The sequence below is a fragment of the Penaeus vannamei genome, chromosome 39 (genome assembly GCF_042767895.1).
Source record: "Penaeus vannamei isolate JL-2024 chromosome 39, ASM4276789v1, whole genome shotgun sequence".
Taxonomy (NCBI): domain Eukaryota; kingdom Metazoa; phylum Arthropoda; class Malacostraca; order Decapoda; family Penaeidae; genus Penaeus; species Penaeus vannamei.
The window spans coordinates 7745116-7767997 of NC_091587.1; the positions used below are offsets into that span (position 1 = coordinate 7745116).

General features: G+C 36.3%; 2 protein-coding genes across 2 annotated transcripts in view; one reads left to right on the forward strand and one right to left on the reverse strand.

Annotated features, from left to right (window-relative positions):
- Positions 1-502: 502 nt before the first annotated feature.
- On the forward strand, positions 503-13627 carry Cdk2 (Cyclin-dependent kinase 2). Its single transcript, XM_027375527.2, has 6 exons — positions 503-1114; positions 9671-9809; positions 10596-10752; positions 11864-12036; positions 12216-12428; positions 13010-13627. The coding sequence occupies exons 1-6, from the start codon at positions 993-995 to the stop codon at positions 13124-13126; spliced, it is 921 nt and encodes a 306-aa protein (XP_027231328.1). The 5' UTR covers positions 503-992; the 3' UTR covers positions 13127-13627.
- A 2598-nt stretch (positions 13628-16225) lies between these two features.
- The window catches only part of LOC113822979 (xylulose kinase), a 16463-nt gene continuing 9806 nt past the window's right edge, over positions 16226-22882 (reverse strand). Inside the window, exons 5-14 of the mRNA XM_027375530.2 lie at positions 22525-22704; positions 22226-22327; positions 21822-21953; positions 21483-21636; positions 20968-21112; positions 20655-20770; positions 20202-20375; positions 19780-19877; positions 19442-19573; positions 16226-19012 (exon numbers count right to left, since the gene is read on the reverse strand). Coding sequence (XP_027231331.1) covers positions 18947-19012; positions 19442-19573; positions 19780-19877; positions 20202-20375; positions 20655-20770; positions 20968-21112; positions 21483-21636; positions 21822-21953; positions 22226-22327; positions 22525-22704 — 1299 coding nt within the window. The 3' untranslated portion in view covers positions 16226-18946. The remainder of the gene's footprint in view (positions 19013-19441; positions 19574-19779; positions 19878-20201; positions 20376-20654; positions 20771-20967; positions 21113-21482; positions 21637-21821; positions 21954-22225; positions 22328-22524; positions 22705-22882) is intronic.

Below are 22882 nucleotides of genomic sequence, written 5' to 3' on the forward strand. Positions count from 1 at the left end.
GTATGCATAGAATAAAGCATCTCAAACTTATAATTTTTGATTAACTAAATTGTACCGAATTAAAGTAATGTGGATATATATCGAACTTTAATAACGATTATTTCGAAAATGAGATAAACAAAAGTAAATAATATACAAATGATATAGTTGACGCTCAAACATTCAAAGAAAACGTACCGAAACCAAGACACAACACCTCGAAAAAATATAAAACATTTTTCATATAATTTAATTCCATACATTAAAACCAACCTTCCGAATATGAACGAGACACAACAAAACCCAAAACAATATTAGAAACCCACCTCGAATTTTTATTTTAAATATTTATTAGAAACACACGAGGGGGAGGGAGGAGGAGGACGGGGAGGGGAGCCATTTCTCGTGCGTTTCTCCCCTATCCTACCACCCCCACCTTCCCTATACCCTGTACCCACCCCTCCCCTACCCTCCCTCGTCCCTATCACCCGCCCATTATTCCCCGCCCGTACCTCGACCCCCCTCCCCCCGACCCTACCCTCCCTCCCGCCCCCCTCCTTTTTTCGAGCGTAGCATCAGTCGGGGAGAGAGGGAGAGCTTGCGAAGTCGAGCGCGGGAAACCTGCCGACGCCATCGCCGAACCCGCGTCTCTCCGTCCGCCCGCCTTTTCCCCGACGCCTCGCTCACCCGCGGTGTGTGCTTTTGCGTTTCTCTCGCTCGTTCTCCTCCTCCTTTCCTTCTGTCCTCCGTCCCACCCCTCTCTCTGTCCCTCTCTTTGCGCTCTTTCTCTTTAGACGCACGAGAAGGCTCCTTACCGAAAACGCACGCCCTTTTTCCCTCTCTCTCTCATCTCTCTCTCCTCCCTCTCTCCCCATACACTCTCTCTCTCGCTCTCTCTCATTCCCTCCCACTCTCTCTCTCTCTCTTTGCGTTTTGGCTCTTCGGGGCTATTCCTGTTTTCGGATTATGCGTTGGGTGTGACGCGCGCGCGTGTGTGTGCGTGAGTGAGGAAGATGTCGGTGCAGAATTACGAGAAAATCGAGAAAATCGGCGAAGGAACTTATGGCGTTGTTTACAAGGCACAGGACCGGGCGAGCAAGAGGATTGTGGCGCTCAAGAAAATTCGCCTCGAAAAGTAAGTTTTTTGTGTTTTTGGAGGATCGGGTTCGTCTCTCCCGTGTTTTGTATGGATTAGTGGATGTATTTTGGTGTTTTTTGGCCGGGTTTTGTTCCTTTTACGGCCGGTGGGAGAAGGAATGGTGGAGGAGTGTTCGGGAAATCGAAATTGAGAAAATGTTGAACGAGTTCGATGTAAGTTTTCGTTTAGCTCTCTTCTCGTCTCATTTTTTCCCTTTCCTCTCCCTGTTATGTATCAACCGACGTTTTTGTACGTTACATAATAGAGTAGAGAAAGATAAAACGAAAAGGAGGATAAGAAAACGGTAGTTTATTGTTGCCTCGTGGTGGATGTGCATAGGCCTACCTCGCGTGGGAGAAGCTCGGTTCGTCCACGCCGACTTACATCACGGTATTTCATTGCTCTTGCTCTCTGTAGACCTAAATTATCATCTTTATATATCTTCTCATTCCTTTTGGGGAGTTTTTTTAATGCCCTGTAGTGTATTTGTTGGTTACTTATTCTTTTCTGTTGGAATCTCATTGTTTGAGGCTTGGAGCTGGAATTTTTTGGTATCTTGGCTTGGGTTTTGAGCATTTTTGTTGTAGTTTGGTTGCTTATTTCGTGTTATAGCCTTTTGATGTGATTGTTTGTTACTTTTAGAGTTTGTTTGAAAGTGGGAGAGAGAGAGAGAGAACCCAAGCATCTATTTCAAATTGGAATCAGAAGCAAGGCAGATCTTGTCCCTTTGTAGAATTGGTTCATTTTGAGGCTAATTTTCATGGGTCAGAGCTTGTTTTATTATTCATTTTCTAATTTTGGCTAGTTTCTAAAGAATGAAAAAGAAAATGGGTAGTTTTAACTGAAATTAAATGTTGGTTGAGGTTCGATGCTAAACTTGAGTGCAGGAATGATAGTTATTTGCGTAAATTTGCCTTTTCTTTGTAAAATGTTAGTCTATCTGTTTTCAGGGCAAATAGCTGCACTTTTCTTGGAAATTAACCTTTTATTAGCCATACATCTGTTTTTATCTTTCAAAAGAAATTCCTTTGTCACATTTCTTTGTCAGAGTCGGGCATATTTTTCTCGTAGGCATTTATAGTAAATTGGTTTTCTGTTTTTTTGCTTTGGAATAAACTGCATAAGCATTATAAAAGGTTTCTAGTTGTTCTTTGTGGCAGTGTCTTTGTTTATAGACTTCTTTTCTTTGTATTGATGTTTTCTTAAACAAAGGAAGCCCAGTGTAATTGCTTCTTTGTTGTCTAGCCTGTGAAGAAAGGTGTGATTTATTAGTCGACTAGTTAAAGCTCGCTAGTTAAGATACATACACAAATCCAAGAAGAGTTCAGGAATTTCTGGAAAACATAATAGTTTAGTACAAAGAAAATGTAATGAAGATTCACTGAAAGGTCATTCACACTACACAGATTATGGAAATGCCTTAGGTTTATGTATTGTTCCATCCTGATAGACTTAAAACGTTCACATTAGCAAAATACAACCTGATAGTTGCCAACTCCACGGTATTTTGGCCAAGGCTTGTAAATATTGAAGTTTTAACATCAACATTCTTCAGCTTTTTTCATCGACAAGGTTAAGGTCAAGAAAGAACAAAACCTCTCTTAAATGGAAAATGTGTAAGTTTAAGATAGCTCCATGCTTGTTGGCTTGAGAAAGCAGCAAGTAATTGATAAGAGGAATGATTTAATTGGTAATGATTACAGCATTAATGTAGAAAGATTACATACTAGAGCTATTTCAACCTTCAACTGAAATAGTTGCATTTTGCCTGTTTTCAAGCTTTTGGTTTAAATAAGGCAGTGGAAGATTAATGATATGAATCAGTGGTTTAGGGAATTTGGATTAGATTAGATAAAACTTGGTCAGGCAGGGTGTTCAATATTAGTTAGCACCCAGCGAAAATTCGTCATCTGTCGTCCTTTCGATCGCCGGGTACTTAGCAGGACAACAAAGAAAAATATTACTTTTATGCACCATTCAAAAACTTTTGAACATCCTGGTTAGGTATTATTTGAACATCCCTTCCTGTATGTTCAAGAGCAAATGCAAAATGTTTATAACTAGGTAACACGTAATCTTTCTATTGGGGCTTGTTATCCAAATAGGATATCCCTCTAAGAACAGCTAGTGAGTAAGAGCTCCTCTTTCCCCAACAGTAGTGGCATCACTTGTTTGGTATCATTACTTGTTGCAGGCACCTTAGGCTGCGTTCAGAACTCCTTGTCTTGCTCGACCAGACTTGTCCAGGACCAGCAGGACAAGGAGGCCGCATTCGAAACCTCCAAGACCCTTTCTGCCCAGAATGCAACCAGCTATAATGTAAACATTCACTTTTTTTATCATACCGATGTCTTTATTTTACACGCTGCATAGGTTTTGTAACTCTCTTGATGCATTTTTAACTTGCCTGCAATTGACAAACACACAAATATCCTTTGATAACATCAATAAAGGGCCATAAAATTACCCACCAATATTTTGTGATTACCTGCAACTGTCAGTGTTTGCATACTAAGCTATTTTGACGTCATCACGTCCTGCTCACCCCCTTAGCTGGAGGGCGAGATGGACAACTTGTCCAGGACGAGAAAGTAGAGGTTCCTAACAGTCAAAACATCTTGTCCAAGTGGTCTGGACGAGCATTTCCAAACACAGCATAACCCCACCCCACTCCCAAATTACATATAAATACAAGTGTTAAACTATTAGGTGGCAAAAGTGCAAATAGGGAAATTAATGATGAACCCTTAGTACTGTTACTGGCCATTATCCCATTTGGTTAATTTTACCCTGGGCACTGCGCAGAGATAGAGGGAAATGGACACAGCCACCTTCTCAATCATAAGAAATTATGTTATAAGTTTCCAAGACGAATGCACTATAGGTACAGCTGCAGCAGCCTCATATTTACCACAAAATGTTGAAAATATTGGCTGCATTTCACTGTGCAGAGACTAGGGACACAGCCAGAGTTCTTAATTTTTGTTTTCTATAAGTTGGCACAAAGTGCCAATAAAGGGTAGTATATTTAGCACAAAAAGAAAACTGCATATTGACACTCGGACTAAGTCAACTACTTCCTCACACAGCTAGAGCCATTAATATATTTTCTGTAAGTTGGCATGAAGTATTTAAAGAGGGTACAGAGGACTCCCTTCCCATCTAGGTAATAGATAGACCGTAGGAAAGGTTAGGTTTAGAATTTTAGGTTCGCACAATGCCCAACAATTTAGGCATGTGCAAATAAGCTGTTGGGCAAAGGAAATTTATTTTTTAAAATCTGGGTTGGGACTTCATCTCTGAAGGGTGCATCACTCAATAACGAAACTGCTAATTTATTAGTACCATGGTTATTTGGGTAAATATATGTACAAGTAAAATTTTCAGTGATCCTGTTAGTGAGTAAAATTTAGAAGTATAGGTAGTTATTCAGCAAAAGTAAATATAAATTTTATGATCATCTTATATTTTGGCCACAGAAAACAAATCCTTCTTAAGCAAGATCAAAGTATCAAGTAATTCTGTGGCTTCCAGACATGGTGCTCAAACTATTGTCTGTTGTGCATATTTTGACAGGGTAGAGCTGCAGTCTCTAGAATATATGGTGAAAGTATGTGTCCAAGAGTGACAAGTCTAGATATGATGGCATTTCTTGATGGCATAGGTAATTACCGAAATGTGTGTTTAATTATAGTTTATATATTTATGATTATTTCTGTTTCGTTTGCAAACATTTGGAATTCAGTTAGAGAAGTATTTATTTATAATATACTAATTTTCTGGGTGGGAGTGTAATCCAGAATCTCCCATACAGGTACATTTCTCTCTTCATTTGATATTTATTCAATTTCAAGTACATTTTTTTTTAAGATCTCAATGTCAGGTATTCAACAAATAAAAGTTTAGGTATGTAGTTAGCTTTTGAAGTCCCTCATTATAGAAATAAAATTGTAATAGGTTGTGAAGTTGTTAAGGATTAGTGGCTTTCAATTTGATAAATAAAAAGTAAAAAACATGGTAAATACAGTTTTCTGTGACAGCAACACTAACCCACAATTATTTGACAAATTAGGGGTGAAAAACTTGCTGTTGAAGGGGGGAAACTCAGGGTGCATAATTTTTTATTCTGCTTTCTTTTACTTTCCTATTCTTGTTTCAGTGCTTTCTTTTTGTTTGGTTTTCCCTTTCTGCCTCTGTGACTAATACAGTAATGAGGAATTTGCTGCTGTAAAATATGGTAGGTTTGGCCTGTATAGTAACATTTTATTAGTGTCTGTATGAATTTGATAGGTAAAGTTTTTATATTTAAGAATTTTGCAAAGTTGCCTTCTGGTTAAACTTCAAGCCTAATTTTTAACATTTGCAAAGATCTCTCCTGGGGAAAGTTTTAAAGAACTTGAACTTCAGTCTTTATTCTTTTGCATGGATGTTATTAAGCCTGGTACTTCAAATTCATTTGCTGTAGCCAACTGACTATTGAGGGATATATCTAGACTCCTATTAGTATTATTGAAAATAATGCATATTTGGGTGTTTTTTTTTATCCACATTTATTATCATCATTATTATCATTATTAAACATTTTATCTTCTCTTCCCTTGGTTTCTTTTACTGTATATTAAAGACCTGGGTAAACAAAGTTTACAAAAAATCTACACAATATCAAATCTTAAAATGACTGTAATAAGGTACACAGGTCATTGACCCTTGTGACTTATTAATTTTGTCAGGCAGCTGTTGCTTGATTATTTTTCTCAACCTCTTTTTTGAAGTGAGGAAAAGATTAGAGTATATTTGGTAAGATTGACTTGTAATAATGTTGCAAATCATCTTTATGTTAGATTAAACATTCTTGGTTGTGAAGTTCTGTATAGGTATATGGATTGAGACTAAAACTGGAGCCCATGTAATTCAAAGATGGAGTGAATATGTCACTGTGAAATAGAATTAACCATCATTTGTCTTCATTTGTAAATGTGACTTCAGGCTGATGACATTGTCATAGTAACAACTCTGTTTTAGTGGTCGGAAAAAGAGTTAACACTTTATGAAATAGAAGATGAATTGTTGTAGTTCTGAAAACCACTTAAACAGTAATACAGCAGTTTGCTTACCCATAATTTGTTAAATTTAGACAAGATTTAGACTAATTCCTTGTTCATTGACAACTTGTAGCCATAGAAGTCAGAAAGTAAAACCATTTATATAATCAAAGCTGTCCTGTAATTGGATGTGACACTGCAGTAGTGCTCAGTTTTTTCTGCAATTCAAATTATAGTTGTTAGTTGGAAGAGCCTATGTCTGTGAAGATACTGACAGCAGTTTCAGATTTGGGAAGGTCATGGTCTTATTGTATTTAAAATTATAATTGAAATTATAATTGAACAAGAATAAGGAAAAGTGGAATGCAGTCCTTTGAATTGGGATCTCACTGAAACGGGCATGTGCAACTCTGTATGTTGGGGGGGGGGGGGTTGTATGTATAAAGTCAATTACCATTGTAAAGTTTTCATTTCATCTCAAGTAGTTTAGTATCACATTTTCTTCTGTATTCTTACCATATACTTTGTTCTTTTTAAGTATTATATATGTATGCAGTTTTTTTCAGGTATTTTTTTCCAAGGGATGTATACAGGTTGTCTTCTGGCGATCATTCACAAGTGATGAAATGTTTGGCTGACTAGGTACCTAGAGCTGTGCCTAGCAATATATAATGGCTATCACAGTCCTAGTTACCTAGTGGAGCAAACAGAAAGCTGCTAGACTTGACTGGGACAGGATGCTGTATGGAAATCATTGCCACGATAATTTTATGATGGATGAAAGAAATCATTTTATTTGAATAATTAAAAATTATAAAGAACAAAATTGTACTATCATTTGAGGGGGGAAATGCTCTCTGCTACAGTATGACCCTGATCATATGCATATCAAATTTTAAGATACAGATTTTTAAGAAGTAGAAACAAAGATGTTTGTGTGTGCATCTATATATACGTACATACACAGAAGTTACAGAAATGAATATCACCAACTTGGCAAAGATACTAATTAAAAATGTAAAGAATAATTGAATGAAACAAATGTGCATATAAAGGGAGTTACTGGTAGGGATGCATTGACATATATATAGTTGGGTAGCATGCTGGCTGCTGTGGTGGATATGTGTTCTTGGTCATAGCACCACAGGATTCAGCATAATATTCAATAGTTAGCAGCAGAGCCAACAGTAGTGTACTTAAATATAAGTACTGTTATTAGTCTGTGATATTCTGTATTTTGATTTTTGCAAAAGGTTTTGAAAGAGTGCAAATTTGGCTGGGAAAAATCCCTTTGGGGTATAAAGGAAGGAGGTTAATGTATCATCAAGTAATACCTAGACCCAAGTACACATTTTTTCAAGTTCCTCGTGAGTTAACATACTTCATGAGTATTTATCAGGTCATCAAATTTTGTGTGATGTCTGGTTGCAGTTGCAAAATTCGTTGACTCAAGACTAGTTTGGCTAAAGATTTACAGTTTCCTGGATGAGTTGAGTATTTACACAGTTGACCAGAAAACACTAGCCTCCTCCTCCTTTATAGGTTTGAAATTTCTAAACCTTTTGTAACAAATCTGTTGAATAAATTTAAGCATTTGTTTTGTTATAGGATTTGTTAACTTGTAACAACCTTTCACACATTGTAATTGAAGTAGAAGTAAGTTTTATAAAAGATGATATAACAAGAAGCAAATAAAACATATAAAATCTTTATGCTATACAACTTTGGATATGGTTTCTCTATGCTAAATGTATTTACATGCCAGTATTGTGTTGGCAGGTATTGGTTTTTGCTGCTTTATATATTCATTTTTGTTTAGGGGGCAATGTAATCTTCATTATTGGTGTAGAATTTTGTTTTTATACATTTTCATCACCTGGCCAGACTTAACAGGGGGGGGGGGGGGTCAGACTGAAAAGAGTAAGCAGTAGTGGTCAGATTTTTATCCCTTTTCTTTTTCTATTATTGGAAAAAAAATAGGTTTGGTTGCCATACATTGACATTGCTGGCAACTTGCCCAAAATTGCACAGAGGTTGTATTACAGAAAATTTAAAATTAAGGAAAAAATAAGATATACAACCAAATGTTCCATATTTGTTTCTCCTTGCATCAAGTTATTTATTACATAGAGATATGATTAGGAGTCTGTGCAAGGAAAGTAAGCTATTTCCATGTGGATAAAGCAAATTAAATTACAAATATGGACTTCGGAGAATGGCCAGTTTACACAATAACTGTCACTCCATAAAAGTGTTCGCGTGTGCCTGGGATGTTGGCTACTTACATAACTCAGTGCTGTATTTTTTGGTACTGCGATTTCCATGGCACAACCAGAACCGACGGTTAAAACCATAAACAACTATTGAGTAACCTGGTGTGTGTGTGGGGGGGGGGGGGGTTAAACATATTGAACATGTTGAACATGTTTCCTGTGTGTTTTGAGAGAAGCAAAAGTAGTCTTTATCTGGTTTTATGCAATTTAGATAACAGAATAATTTTGTATTTCTGTTTGTATTTCATGGTGTAGGATATCAACAACAGGTTCAGCATTATTTATCAAACTAAAACCTAACAAGCTCTCCAGCCTGTTTGTACCTCCAGCTGTACTACAAAGTAAAGTTTGATTGCTGGCATTTGAGGAGCGTGGTTTTATGTACCAGAAATTTTATATTTCATTGTCATTATCTCGAATACCAGTGCATAATTGAAAAACTTCAGTTACCCCTTTAGTATATGATTCAAAAAGGAGGGAAATTGCCATGGAGTACAAAAACAAAAGACAAATTGATATAATAGTAAATGTTTTTGCATTTATAAGTTTCTTGAGCATAGGTAGTGAAAAGATGACAGTATGTCATGAAATAATAATTATATTGTATGTGGAGGTGAAAGATGCTTCACACCACCAGAATTACAGCCTTCAAACTCATTTATTTAATTCACAAAAAGATAGATGCAGGAAAGCATGATTCAGTGATTGGCTCAGGCTGAGAACCCATAAGAGAAGTGGTGGTATGGGGGTTGATAGAGGTGTGGCTGATGGAAACTTGCCAAGCTGTACATTTCATTCATAACAACAACAAAAAGTCGTGGGAAGAAATCCCAATAGTTTTTAACAAGCCTTTCATGATTGAGGCAATTTTATTATTATTATTAATGAAATTGAAATTTAGTTAATGATGAAAATATATCTATTAATGATTATTTTTTAAAAGTACTAGATTTATTATTTTACTGGCTTATTCCTTTATCCATTTATTTGTCTACTTATTTATATTGGTAAGAGTGAATATTTTCATTTGTTAAACTTCACTAAGGAACCTAAATATAAATGTTTACATACAGTATAGAAGTCTTCTATCCTGCTCCCTCCTGTATCTCTCCTCTTCCTTTCAGTACCCATTCTTTTGGTTGTTTTTGGATTGATCCTCACTAGTCATTTGTATCACACAATATAATTTCAAAAATGTTCTAATGCACAAGAATAACACATTTCCTCTCTATCTCCAGTGAAGCAGACGGAGTACCCAGTACAGCTCTAAGAGAGATAGCCTTACTCAAGGAACTCGACCATGATAATATTGTACGACTGCTGGATGTGGTGTATGGGGACCACAAGCTGTACATGGTGTTTGAGTATCTGAATCAGGTGAGTTGCACTTACATTACGTGTGTTAGGTTTACATAGTCCTGTCCACACTCGGGTGGGAAATGAAAGTCAAGTAAGGGACATAACCCATCCATAAGCTCGTGGATTGCAATAAAAATTAAAGTTGACAATTGTTCTCTATTATTCTTTGGTGTTGAATTTGAATACAATCCAACAGTCCTTTGTATGGTTATTTTCTTGAGTCAGTGGAATGAACTATAGCTTATGTACATGAAAAGAGATAGTGGTTAAGCAAAATTTAAATGTTTAATTTTCAGTAGGTTTTATTAATGATTGTTCTCTTTTTTGCAATGCTATCATCAAAGGATTCACAGTAGATGGTAAGATTTTAATTTTTTAAAGGCCATATCCTTAAAAGTTTTTGTATCAGAATGTTGGTGCCAAGTAATTTTTTCTTGCGCCTTGTAATTATCTATGGGGGACGGATTATGGATGAAGGTGTCAAACCTATCAACTGAGGTTGAGGAAAATTGTGATGAATTAGTCTAATGAAAGTAGTGATGGCAGATCTTAAATAATACCATATAAATGTGTTAGGATCTAACTCTAAGACTTTTTAGAATCTGTATTTTGATTAAGAAAAAGTACTGTCTATGAACTGATTGAATGGCAGTGTGCTGTGTAGTCTAGGCTGCTAAGCATATGATGATTGTTATCATTGCACACTGTTGGGTGAAATTTGAAAAGTATTGATAATGATAAAGAATAAGTGATGATAAATGTGGAATGGCAAAGTACTTACTGGTTAATCTTTTAAACTTCAAGGATCTGAAGAAGCTCTTTGATGAAAGCCGTGGTGGATTGCCATTGGACCTTGTGAGGAGTTATATGCAGCAGCTTTTACGAGGCATTGCATTCTGTCATGCTAATCGTATTCTCCATCGAGATCTGAAGCCACAGAACCTGCTTATAGATGCAAGAGGTACTGTTTCTCAGTTTTTATCTTAAGAATTTTAATTAGCTTTACAATATTTGTTTGTATTTTTTAAAGTAATATGAAGATAGATGACCATTAATTTCTTGTGAAAATTAGATTTGTAATTGTCATGTAAATGTATGCAGTGAATACCTCATCCTCAGAACTATTTTATATAGTAAAATCTAAAACCTGTTGCCATTCAAATATATAGAGATATAGTGTAACTATTCAAAAGGGAAAGAACAAAAGTATCAACACATCTGTATATTCATTATGATTTATTAGTTTAATAAATATACTAGATGCCATTATAGTATTTAGAGGACCAAAAATTACCCCTTGAGAGGTTGAATCACAAAGTAACCATTCAAATAAAGGAATGTAACTGAGTACATATGTATGTATTTGATAAGTCTGAAGTTGTGATGATACTGATGCAGTTGCACAAAGACTAATTCAGCCATCTACCTGTACAAAAGAGGTTCAAAAGTGGTTGTCCACATTCAAAGCTCTTGCTTACTTTTTATTGGAGTACTAAGTTGATATTTAGATATTATCTCGCTGGCGGGACGCCCAGCAATGTTTATCTTTTTCGGGTGTCTTGTATATGGGACACCCGTCACTAATGGGTTAAAGCTCTGAATAATGCATAATTCCTTTCATGGCTGTTGATTACAGCTACGTAGGACAAGTCATTTATGTCATTGCTTGAGGGAGAAATGGAAGTGTAATGTACTGGCAGGCTAATATTATTATAAAAGGGGCAATATTTAACGCATAATCATTTGGTTGCTATCAATAGAAAATGACATACACCAAGTGAAAAGAAAAAAAATCACACTTTGTTGATAAAGATTGGCAAGACCAGTTGAACCTGAAATAAGCCTTGGAGTCAAACCCAGTTGAGTGCACATACTCCCTGAGTAAAGGCCAGGTACTCCCCAAAGTCTGCTAGAGGCATTGGGTTGATATACAATTAGGCAAAGATCACAGATATGATAATTCACAAATATTAAGTCAGTCATTTTTAAAAAGTGTTACTGAAAACAGATTGATAATTTAACTAATTAACATTTTTAAAACTAGTCTTATTTTTTTATTCTTTATTTTCTAGGGTCAATCAAACTGGCAGATTTTGGATTAGCAAGAGCTTTTTGTCTGCCTTTGAGAGTGTACACACATGAAGTTGTAACCTTGTGGTACCGTGCTCCAGAGATTCTCCTTGGTGCCAAAAACTATTGTACTGCAGTTGATATGTGGAGTCTGGGTGCCATTTTTGCCGAGATGGTAAGGAATTTCTTCATGTGCAAGTATATATGCTGTGGAGAAAGTGTTTAAAGTTTCAGCAAATTGCTGTTCTCAAATTGTAAAACATAATTAAGACTATTATAAATGGATATAAAATTGGATCAGCATAATGTTATTATACAAACTTAAAAATGACTCATAACTGCTTTCCATCACAGTTGACAAGGAAAGCACTTTTCCCTGGCGATTCAGAAATAGACCAGCTGTTCCGTATCTTCCGTACGCTGGGAACTCCCGGAGAGGAAGATTGGCCAGGGGTGACCCAGCTCCCCGATTATAAGAGTTCATTTCCAAGGTGGGAGGTTGATGCCGAAAGTTCCATAGCCCAGCTGGTTCCATTGTTAAATGAAGAGGGACGCTGCTTACTCTTGGTAATTATGATGTTAATGCTTTTTAAGTCACATAACCGCAGATGTTGGCACGGACAAAGAGAATAAGAGTTTGTGCGGGTATAAATAAATTTACAAATATGTATTGAAAATTTATGAAAAAAGATAGTGTTATATTTGCAATTAAGTATGTTTTTATAATTTTAATTATGAGGTAAATATTTGAAAGGCAGATGAGGTTATGGGACAAGTCTTAAAGGGATTGGCAACATTCCATAATGTATCCTCATTCCATAAACCTGTTCAATGAAACAATGCCTCCATGACCCTATATAAGCAAACAACCCATATAGTAGTCCGTAGATAACCTGCATCGTGGAAGTAATCATCCTCACTGCTGCTCTCTGCAAGCTATTACCTTATTAAGTGCTGTGGGGTGATGGTAACTGAACTGAAACCATTATGTTAGAAATAAAAAGATTTTTGAGAAAGAATAATAAGTGTTAGAACCTCACTTTATTTATAATAGTCAGCCACACATTATAGTAGCACACTTTTATATATTAGAGATCATTAGTGCCATAAGTTCAAATAAATTACTCTTGTTTATCTCACTTTTCCAGGCTATGCTGAAGTATGACCCACGGCAGCGAATAACTGCAAAGTCGGCCCTCTATCACCCATTCTTCGAGCCTCTTGCATCTGCTGGCCAAGTGCTTGTCCCGCCAAATCTTAGGTGATCAGAAACTAGGCATTCAAGATTTTTTTTCTATAAGGAGTAATTATGCAAAAAAAAAAATGTTGCTTATAAAAAAATTTTAATGTGTATCAAGTGTAGAATTTTGTATGGAGAACCATTTATTTATATGGGTTTATACTATTCTTGCATTTTGATATTTTGACTGTATGTATATATGTCTAGAGTTTTTGGGCATTACTGTGCTTTTTATATAGAATACAAATAGCTTTTTTACCCAGAGTTCTAAGAATCTTTCCTCTTTATATATACTGATATTTGTAAATATATTATATAAGGTCCAAGCTTTTGCGCTTTTATATTGAGAAAGAAAGTTAATTTTACCAAAAGTTCCAGGATCTTTTTCAAGGAAGGGAATTGTTATTTTTGCAAAAAGTTTCAAGTCCTTTATTTTATTATGAAGTCAATTATAAATTGAGAAAACCATGTATTTTTTAAATTATCAAGTCTGGCTGTGAATATTAGAATAAGAAATAATATTTTACATATTCTTTCATTGACCTAATGTATTAAACTCTTTTTGAGTGTGTGTTTGTGTATGACAATTCAATTTTTTTTCACAATACAAAAATATTGCCTTGTGCCTCAGCCCTTGCCTTAATTAATTTTGCATGGCCTTCTCACCCTGCATCCCTTTCTTCTGTCCATTTCCTAAGGTGCAAGAGCCATGTTGAAAGAATGAAAGGCTGGCTCTGTGTCAGTCATGAACTGCCTCTGGGAACCATGGGTATGGTATTCCTTAGGTTAATCACTTAGCCCATACCCCTTATGGGGTTGTCCATTTCTTTTTCCCACTTATTTCAGGCTCGCCATGGCCATTAATAAAGATGTTTTACCCTTATTAGGGACATTAAGGCTTGTCCCTTCATCAAATATCTTATTTAAATTTGATTTCATTGGTTTTCTGACCCCCACCTCTCCTTTGGTCATAATAGTGCTATATGACCTTAGATGCCTAGCACATTTAATTTCCTTCAACCATAAACCATTCATTTGCCTATGGCTCTTAATAACCCCTCCTCAGTGTGTATTGACAACTCCATTCTAAACCATCCACCCCAATCAGAAAGCACCCCTTCCTCTCTCCCAACATTCTCCACTCCATCTACTGCAAAGTCTTCATTAACAACCCCCTTTCCCCTCATTACTACAATTCATCCGTATTGCCCTCCTACCCACAATACTACCTCATCCCAAACCACCCCATCTTCCTCCTGCCCTCGTCCTTTTACTACCTCCACCTCTGCAGACCTATTGATTACTCTCTCTGGCCCTACAAAGTGGGATGATTCTTTGTGATTCCCCCTACAGCCCCTTACTTTAACAGTACCCTTCTCTTCTAACGATGTCCAAAAACAAGAAGCAAAGTTTCCTTTTGCAGTTATTCTGATCGGTCTTGCCTTGTGACAGTTACGTTGGAGTACCAAGCTTGTGCAGTATCCACCCTGACTGACCTCATTGGCAAACCTATTCCTGCCGAACCTCGCTCCTCTCTTAATACTTGTACCAGAACTATATCTGTCTCCTTGACTGTTTGCCCTATGAACAACAAAAAATGGTGTTGTATATATCATTGACCATGATGCAGTGGAAGTACAGTGCTACACTATTCCTCCCTGAGGACAGCATAAGTCTTGCACCAGTATTGCACAGATTAGTTTCCTTAGACATGACCTCCCCATGAAGTTTATATGGATAGTGTGTCCTGCCCCATCCAACCTTACAACCCCCTTCCTTGTTAGTGCCAGAAATGTTGGCATTTTGGCCACCTAGCCAAACACTTGCTCCCCAGCCTGCTGCCCATTAAGTGCCCAACCTGGTTATGACCATTCAAATTGCCCTGCTCAGTGAAGTACATGTGCCAACTGCGGTGGCTCCCATACTGAATTTTATAGGAGCTGCCCTGCTTACAAGCTCAAATCTGAGGTAGCAGTTCTCGGATTCAAACTAGGCCTCACTCTACTTGAGTCTAGATAGGAGACACAACAACAAGGTTTTTCTCTCTTGTCTAATCTAAATCAGTCCTCCACTCTGCTTGACCCCATCTTCAAAAGACGTCTCTGCATTCCCCCCCCTCAGTATCTCTTATCTCTACTTCTCCTCTCTCCCAGTCAAATTTCTTTTCCAATCTAAATCCAGATACTCTAATCTCTACCACTTCTTCAATGCCTACCCCTCCTCCTCCTCACTTGACCTGTCGCACCAGACAACCTAAACATTCAACTCCATTTTCGCCTTCCACATCCTCTCCTATAATCTCCTTTTCCTCTGCTCTTTGAACATCCATCACTTCTCCTCAAGAAATCCTTTGTTTCCCAGACCTCCCCACCCAAATCACCTCCAGATACTCTTGAAGACCTCCAAAAATTTCTAGATATGACCCAAGAAAATGTTCTGCTCCCTTGTCCACCCTCCAAATCCCTCTGATCGTAGTCCCTCTACATTCAAAGTATTTGGCGATATCCATCCTCCTTACCCCTCTCTCTTCTACTCTTTCCCAACAAATCCCATCATCTCCTCCATGTACACCATCCTTCTTCATTTCTCAATATCCTTACCTCTCCCACCTGGAGACTCACAGCCATGGCATATACATACATGCCCCTCGGCAGCTAGTTGTTAACCCACCCGCGCCGGGTACATTTTTGTAGCCAAAATTTAAAAAATCCGGGCAGCTACAAAATCGGCGGGCGGAGCTTCCCCGGAGTCTGTCCACCCGCCCGGCCGCGCGCCGCTTCTGCCGCGGAGCACGGCTCCGAGACAGCATCGCACTGGCGGGCAGCCCAACACTGTTTATTTTTTCCCTCTCATATATGTGACACCCGGGACAAATGGGTTAACCATCACAAGGGCCAAAGAGGTTTCATTTGAAAGACCAAAAGCAGTACTGAAAGAGTTTAAGAGGGACCATTAAAATGGTATAAATGACATTTTGAAAGGGTGAAAAAATCAAATGAAGAGCCAAAGGTCCACCACCCTTCGAATGGCCAAAGGGGCACTGTCATCTAGGTAGTGGCAGTGCTACTGAAAGAAGTTTGGTTGATTTACAAATTCTAAATTAGGATGGGAATAAATTACAACATTAATAATCAAATTTTTATTTTATTTTTTGCATAGGAGGCAAAAAAGGACTTTGTAGAAAGATTATACCTGTAAGAAACTACTCTCGTTGAACTAAAAGCATTATCATTACATCTCAGTACAAATGAGACATGCTGGGTTAAGTAACTATTCATATTACAAGAAAAGGAGAAATCCTAATTAAACTTAAAGTAATGGTTGATGAAACTGTTGCCAAAAATGAGTAAGTGGCAACTACTAACATCAAATTTTACAATATAATTTCCAAGGCCTTTCTGATGCTACTGAAGACAGAATGGAGATGTAGTAATCAAAATTTAATTTTGTATAGCATGAATAGATATATTTATCTAATAATATAACCTTGCTTTCATTAATCCAGAGAGGTATAATATGTATTTTATATGTAATGCCATGAAATATCTTAATTTTGCCATAGTTTTTAATTTTTCATTCCTCAATTCAAATAATGTTACATATTTCATACTGCATATAAATTCTAACCACCCAATGTAAATTCATCAAAAAATTAAAAGCAAATATTACATAATCTTTGGCCTTTATGATAAAATACAGTGCATCAAATATTATTACTAGGGAATCTTGAAAGTGGACATAATATTCAAACCAGCTGCAGTTCAGCAATTATTCAACCTTAAAATTCAGTTTGCTTTTATGCAAAAAGAAAGATAAAAAAAAATAATAATAATTATAATGAAAAATCTGCAGAATGCAACTCTAGTAATGCACATGTTAAATTCTAACCAAAACTTAATATATTACAACCCAAATCTTTGGTATGATGTATATTTCTCTTTTGAGAAAGAATGGAACTTCAAATCTGCTATGTGGTATGTCAGAAAATATATACATCATATAGTGAACTATAAATGCACTTTTAATCCATCATACAAATGCATATATGAATTTATATTTTTCCCTTTTTTGTACTAATTACATTTTAGCACTTGTGAAGGCACTGGGATCAAATATGTAAAGTACAGTATATGTTTTCCAACAACAAAATCTTTTTGCAAAGTGTTCTGATGCCAAGCAATATCTCAGACTTAACTACTTGCATAGCCAACTGCAATACTTAACAAGAAATATATATTAAGATAATAAAAGTGGACATGGCAGTAATTAAAAACTGCATCATAAAAAATACATAAATATCAACAATAATAACAATAACAACGAATAATAATATTAATAATCAAACACGAACAATTAGCTGCTACTCAAATTAGAGCTATTTTTTCTTAAATCTTTACGACAAAGATAACATAACAACAACTGATTTACATTAATAAACCTTTACATGACTTTACAATCAACTATTTTCAACAACATACTCAAAAAAAAAAAGTGGAATGTTACCATGACAAATATAACATTAAAAAAAAACTAGAAAGAGTATAATATTACTGAAAAAAAACTGCTTCCAAATTTATCAAAGTCAATAATAAAAATAACCAGCAACCATTTTTTCTTTAATTTACAGATCTTCCCTTGTGTTAGTTTAAATGTATAAATGACATGAACCTGAGTAGGACAGAAACAAGGGAAGATCTTAAATCCTTTATACCAATAAAACGAGCAGCCAAGATATCCTTGTACACTATGGCATAGGGTGAGTTGCACTGCTTGTGATTCTAAGATTTAAATGTGTGGAGATCAAATTTCTTTTAAATTCATTGATAACCAATGACAGTTTCTCAGATTATATTTTTATGATTATCATTCTCTTTCTGTGTGTGTGTGTGTGTGTGTGTGTGTGTGTGTGTGTGTGTGTGTGTGTGTGTGTGTGTGTGTGTGCGTGTGCGTGTGCGTGTGCGTGTGCGTGTGCGTGTGCGTGTGCGTGTGCGTGTGCGTGTGCGTGTGCGTGTGCGTGTGTGTCTGTGTCTGTGTCTGTGTCTGTGTCTGTGTCTATGTATGTGTAGACACACAAACACACACACACGCACACGCACATGCACGCACAGACACACACACACACACACACACACACACACACACACACACACACACACACACACACACACACACACACATACACACACACACATATATATATATATGAAATTGATTATCAATTAGTTCCATTGAAAAAAAATCTCCAAGTTCAGTAATGAAAAAGGAAGCATTTCATTTCAGAGAATTAATGTAAATATAAATTGCACTATTCTCTAAAAAAACATCCCTTCTAAAGTCAATACACTAAAGTATAAAGTACTAAAAAAATCAAGAGCAATGAAGACTTTACCTTTGGCAATATATCTGGAAGCAATCTTAAAAAGGCAATAAAATGCAATGGCCTATTCAAACCATAAGCCTTGTTAAGTAGAAGTCAGTATATTAATAATCTACAGAGAAAAATATTACAATGATATTTCAAAAATGCAAAGCCAAGCTAGGACAAAATTCACCCTTTATATCATTATTACTATTACCATTTTGTCACAACCTTTCACTGATTTCCTCAAGAAAATAATGTACCTGGTGGCATATATGACATACTCTAAGAAAAAAAGTCCCACAAACTAGCCTGGCTCCTATTCATAAAGGAAGGGCCTCTTTCTCTCCTGAATATGCCCTTTTGAAATGAGTGTGCATTTATTATGCCTGTGTGTCGTATATGCCATCAAATGCAGTATTCTTTTGCTTTCCAAAATGATTTTTCTAAATTCTCACAATTTCCCTGATCCATTTTGGGGATGTCTTACTTGGTATCTTTCATTAGTGAAGCTTCAAGGTGATCAAAACGTTCCACCATTGCAGTGTAGACCTGTAATAAAATTTTGTGAAAGGAACTGATGAGTGTCTAACCTGGCAATGATGGAGGAGGTGAGGGAAGACCTAGAAGAGGTAGAGGAGAAGGAAGAGACAGACAAGCAGCAACAGCAGCAGAAGGAGGAGGAGGAAGAGAAAGAAGAAGATAAGAAAAAGAAGAACAAGAAGAACAAGCACAACAAAAAAGAAAAAAATAATAGTATGATGATTAAAAATTCTGAATACCCATACTTATAGCTGCTGAAGGCAGTCAGATAAATGAAGGTATTTTTTGGCAGCTCTGTATTGTCAAAAGTACACTTTTCAAGTAATCTCATGGACTGTGTGAAAGTCACCCCACTGAAATTCAAGACAGAAAGGGGGGTCATCATGAACACCCCCGTCAATCCATGCTAATGCCTGTGAAAACCATGCATTACTTTACCTTATCAGCATCTGAGTTAGGTTTGCAAGCCAATGTGAAGGTCTGGCCTTTAATAACCTCCTTGTATATGCCACCCAACAGGCCATGCTTAGCTCTGTATGCACTACCCAGACAGGCAGAATTGGCAACATCCTGTGAAATACAGATTTTTTTTTTATATTAATCAAAACAGGCTTGATTGATTATTCAATTCACTAATTCAAAAATACAAAATAACATCTATAACGAAAAAAATATGGCAAAGAAGAAAGATAATGACAACATCATCAGCATATGTGATTCAGTATCAATGATCAGATTGTTTAACGTAAACAGAGCAAACAAATGTGAACACAAACCATAGTGTATACAGGAGCATTGAAGACGTCAGCTAGAACTTGTAGGAGACTTTTGTTGCCAGAGGCTCCTCCTGTTGCCAAAACCCTTGCACCAGTACCTTCACATGCAAAAAAAAAAAAAAAAAATCAATACCCATCACAATTTACAGTAAAAATGCCTGCAAACATCATGAATATTTACTTTTGTGCTTACTACTTGAAGTAGTGCTGCTGTTTTTATGATGTTTCTCTTTTCTAGAACTAATGTTTAAGCTTATTAAGAAAATATATATATATAAATCTATGCTAGGACATGCTAGGAATTTCTATTATATAATCATCTAAAAATATCCCTGAAGCTATCAAAGCATCTTTTACCAACACACACACCACTCCATAAACAAACCAGCACATAAACACAAAGAAAATCCATACGTACATACCTATACTAAATCCCAAGTTTTCTGCATGAACACGCTTGGCTACGAATTGACCTTCTACTAGAGCTCTTACTTCAACCTCACGGCTTGTGAAGCGAGACACTGGCTCGTCAGCTTTGTTGAAACGGAACACGCCTTCAAGTTCCGGGGTTATTTCCTTCTGATCGTAATACATTCCTGTACAGTGAATATGATAGAATGAATTGCTTAAAATCTTCCTTGATGATGATGATGATGATGATGTGATAACAATAATATCATAACAAGAACAATAATGATAACTTAAAAATTGTGATTAAAAATAATATATTCTGATAATGCTTACCCCCCATCCTTTCTCAACATCTTAGGATCAACTCTTTGTTTTTCTCTGAAACACTTATCTTGTTATCTTCAAGTGATGGCTCAAAATAAACAACTAAACCACACAAATAGTTAAAAAGCTCAAATTCTGACCCAAATTGCCAAAGTTTCCCCGAGGCGTCATATCCAGCAGCTGATTAAAGAGATCCCACGATCCATCTGCACATTCATTACGGATTCTCTCTCTTGTTAAAGATCCATTCTTGAAGCTGGAACCAAGAATAAGGGTAAGTCCTGATGCAAGAAAAATTAGTAACTTACAATACTATTCTCATTTCATCAATCGCTACAATTCATACATAGAACAACAGGCTACTCTAATATCATGAGTCAAAAGGAGTCTCTGTAATACAAGTATACAATTCTCCCAAACTCTTTAAAAATACAAAAAAAATTCAGAACTAACCACAGGAGAGCCATGTATGCATTGCTGTCCACTGGGTTTAAGAAGACATGCCCTTCCAACTTGGGTTTTGGAGTGTCCAGCCAAAGGAAGAGTGTATCGCTTGTTCCTAGACTAACAGCGACATCTCCAGGTTCCAAGCACATGCCTAGAAAACAAGAGTATGAATTCTATATTTACATATATACATATATATATACATATATACATATATATATATACTTATATATATATACTTATATATATATACTTATATATATACATACTTATATATACATACACATATGGATACATATATATAGTATATATGTATATATACATAAATATATATCTGTGTGTGTGTATTTTTTTCTTCTTTTTTCTTTCTTTCTTTCTTGCTTCAAAATTTAGCAGGAACTCATTATACATAATAGAAAAAAAAAACATGCCAACTGTTTTAGAGCATACAGACAAAATCCTGATTCCTTTTGCAGGCATAACTGCAATTCTAAGTACAATTTCCTCATGGGCATGCTTACCAGCAAGAGACGATGGGTTATCACCAGTGAAAGCTATTACAGCACAGTCTGGATTGAAGCTGTATCGGTCTACAAAATAGGAAGCAATATTCCCGACCCTCTCAGACGCAGGCACTGGAGTACCTAATTTATCTGCCAAATCTGGGGCACAAGCCTGAAAACATAAGATTCTATGATGTAAAAATTTATGCTCACAAAACACACAACTGACAAAAACTTTTTGGACTATTAAAGGTAATGCAATATGGAAAATATCAAATAAAAATATTCAACTTTTGTGATGTTTTTTTTTGTTCTATATGTTAGGCTATATCAAGCTTTATCAAGAAGCATACTTACATCAAGACAAGGTTGTGACCAAGTTTTAGTACTGATGTCTAAGAGGTTCATTCCTGAGCCATCTGCAAAGTCAATTGGTGCATACGAACCCAAGAATAAGGAACATGCAAAGCTGCTCACCAACGAAATTCTCTGAAATCAAAATGCCTATTAGATGTCAAAAAAAAAAATATTTAGTAGGATTTTAACAATGAAACTGGCAAGACAATATTTGGATTTTTAATTACCTGTATACAATTGGCTAATATTCATGTATCTCTTTCTTGTGGTGTCAACTATACATTATAACCAGCCTTCAAAAATATAAAAACCAGTCACTTTCTTGCTCTCCATTCATATTTTCCTCTCACTTTACCTTATTAATACTATTTCTAAAGAGGAATCTATGATACATGTATACAAACCTCTGTGCTAGTGTAAGCTTCCTTCCTCCTCTGATAAATCTTAGCAATCTGATTGCCTGTAAACCTTTCATAAGCCCGGGAACCAGTCAAGTCTGAGAGTTTCTGGAAATAAAATCAGCTTATGTAACAATCCCCAAAGTTAGCAACAATACAGCAAAGTAGGATGAATTGCATGGTGTCTAAGACTGAAAATTTCATAAGATAGCATTGGCTTTTGAAGGGATCCCTGAATTTATCATCATATTAGAACAAGATAAATTTGCTTCTCAAAAAGATTGACAAAATTAGAGATGAATCACCTGTGGTCCACCCACAGCCTCTTCCAAAGCTTGACACTGTGCAGTGGTTGAGGAATCCATCCAGATGGGTGAGTCTGTGATACTGAATGCCATTGCTAGCTGATCATGAAGGAAGCGATCTGGCTGTAGCTCTGCTAATATCTTTTCTCCTCCGCGTCTCCAGTATACACTCCCATGTTGCTGAAGACAAAAAAACAAAATGAATTTCAGGAACAAAGCACAGTCCTTGTGCTAAATCAAATCAGTGTACGAGTGACAGGATGTTCTCTTTTCCTTCCAAAGCTGTAAATTCTTTTAAACTAGTAAGAAATGAATACTAAAAGTACTCTCTATATCACCACATGCAAGTAAACTGCTT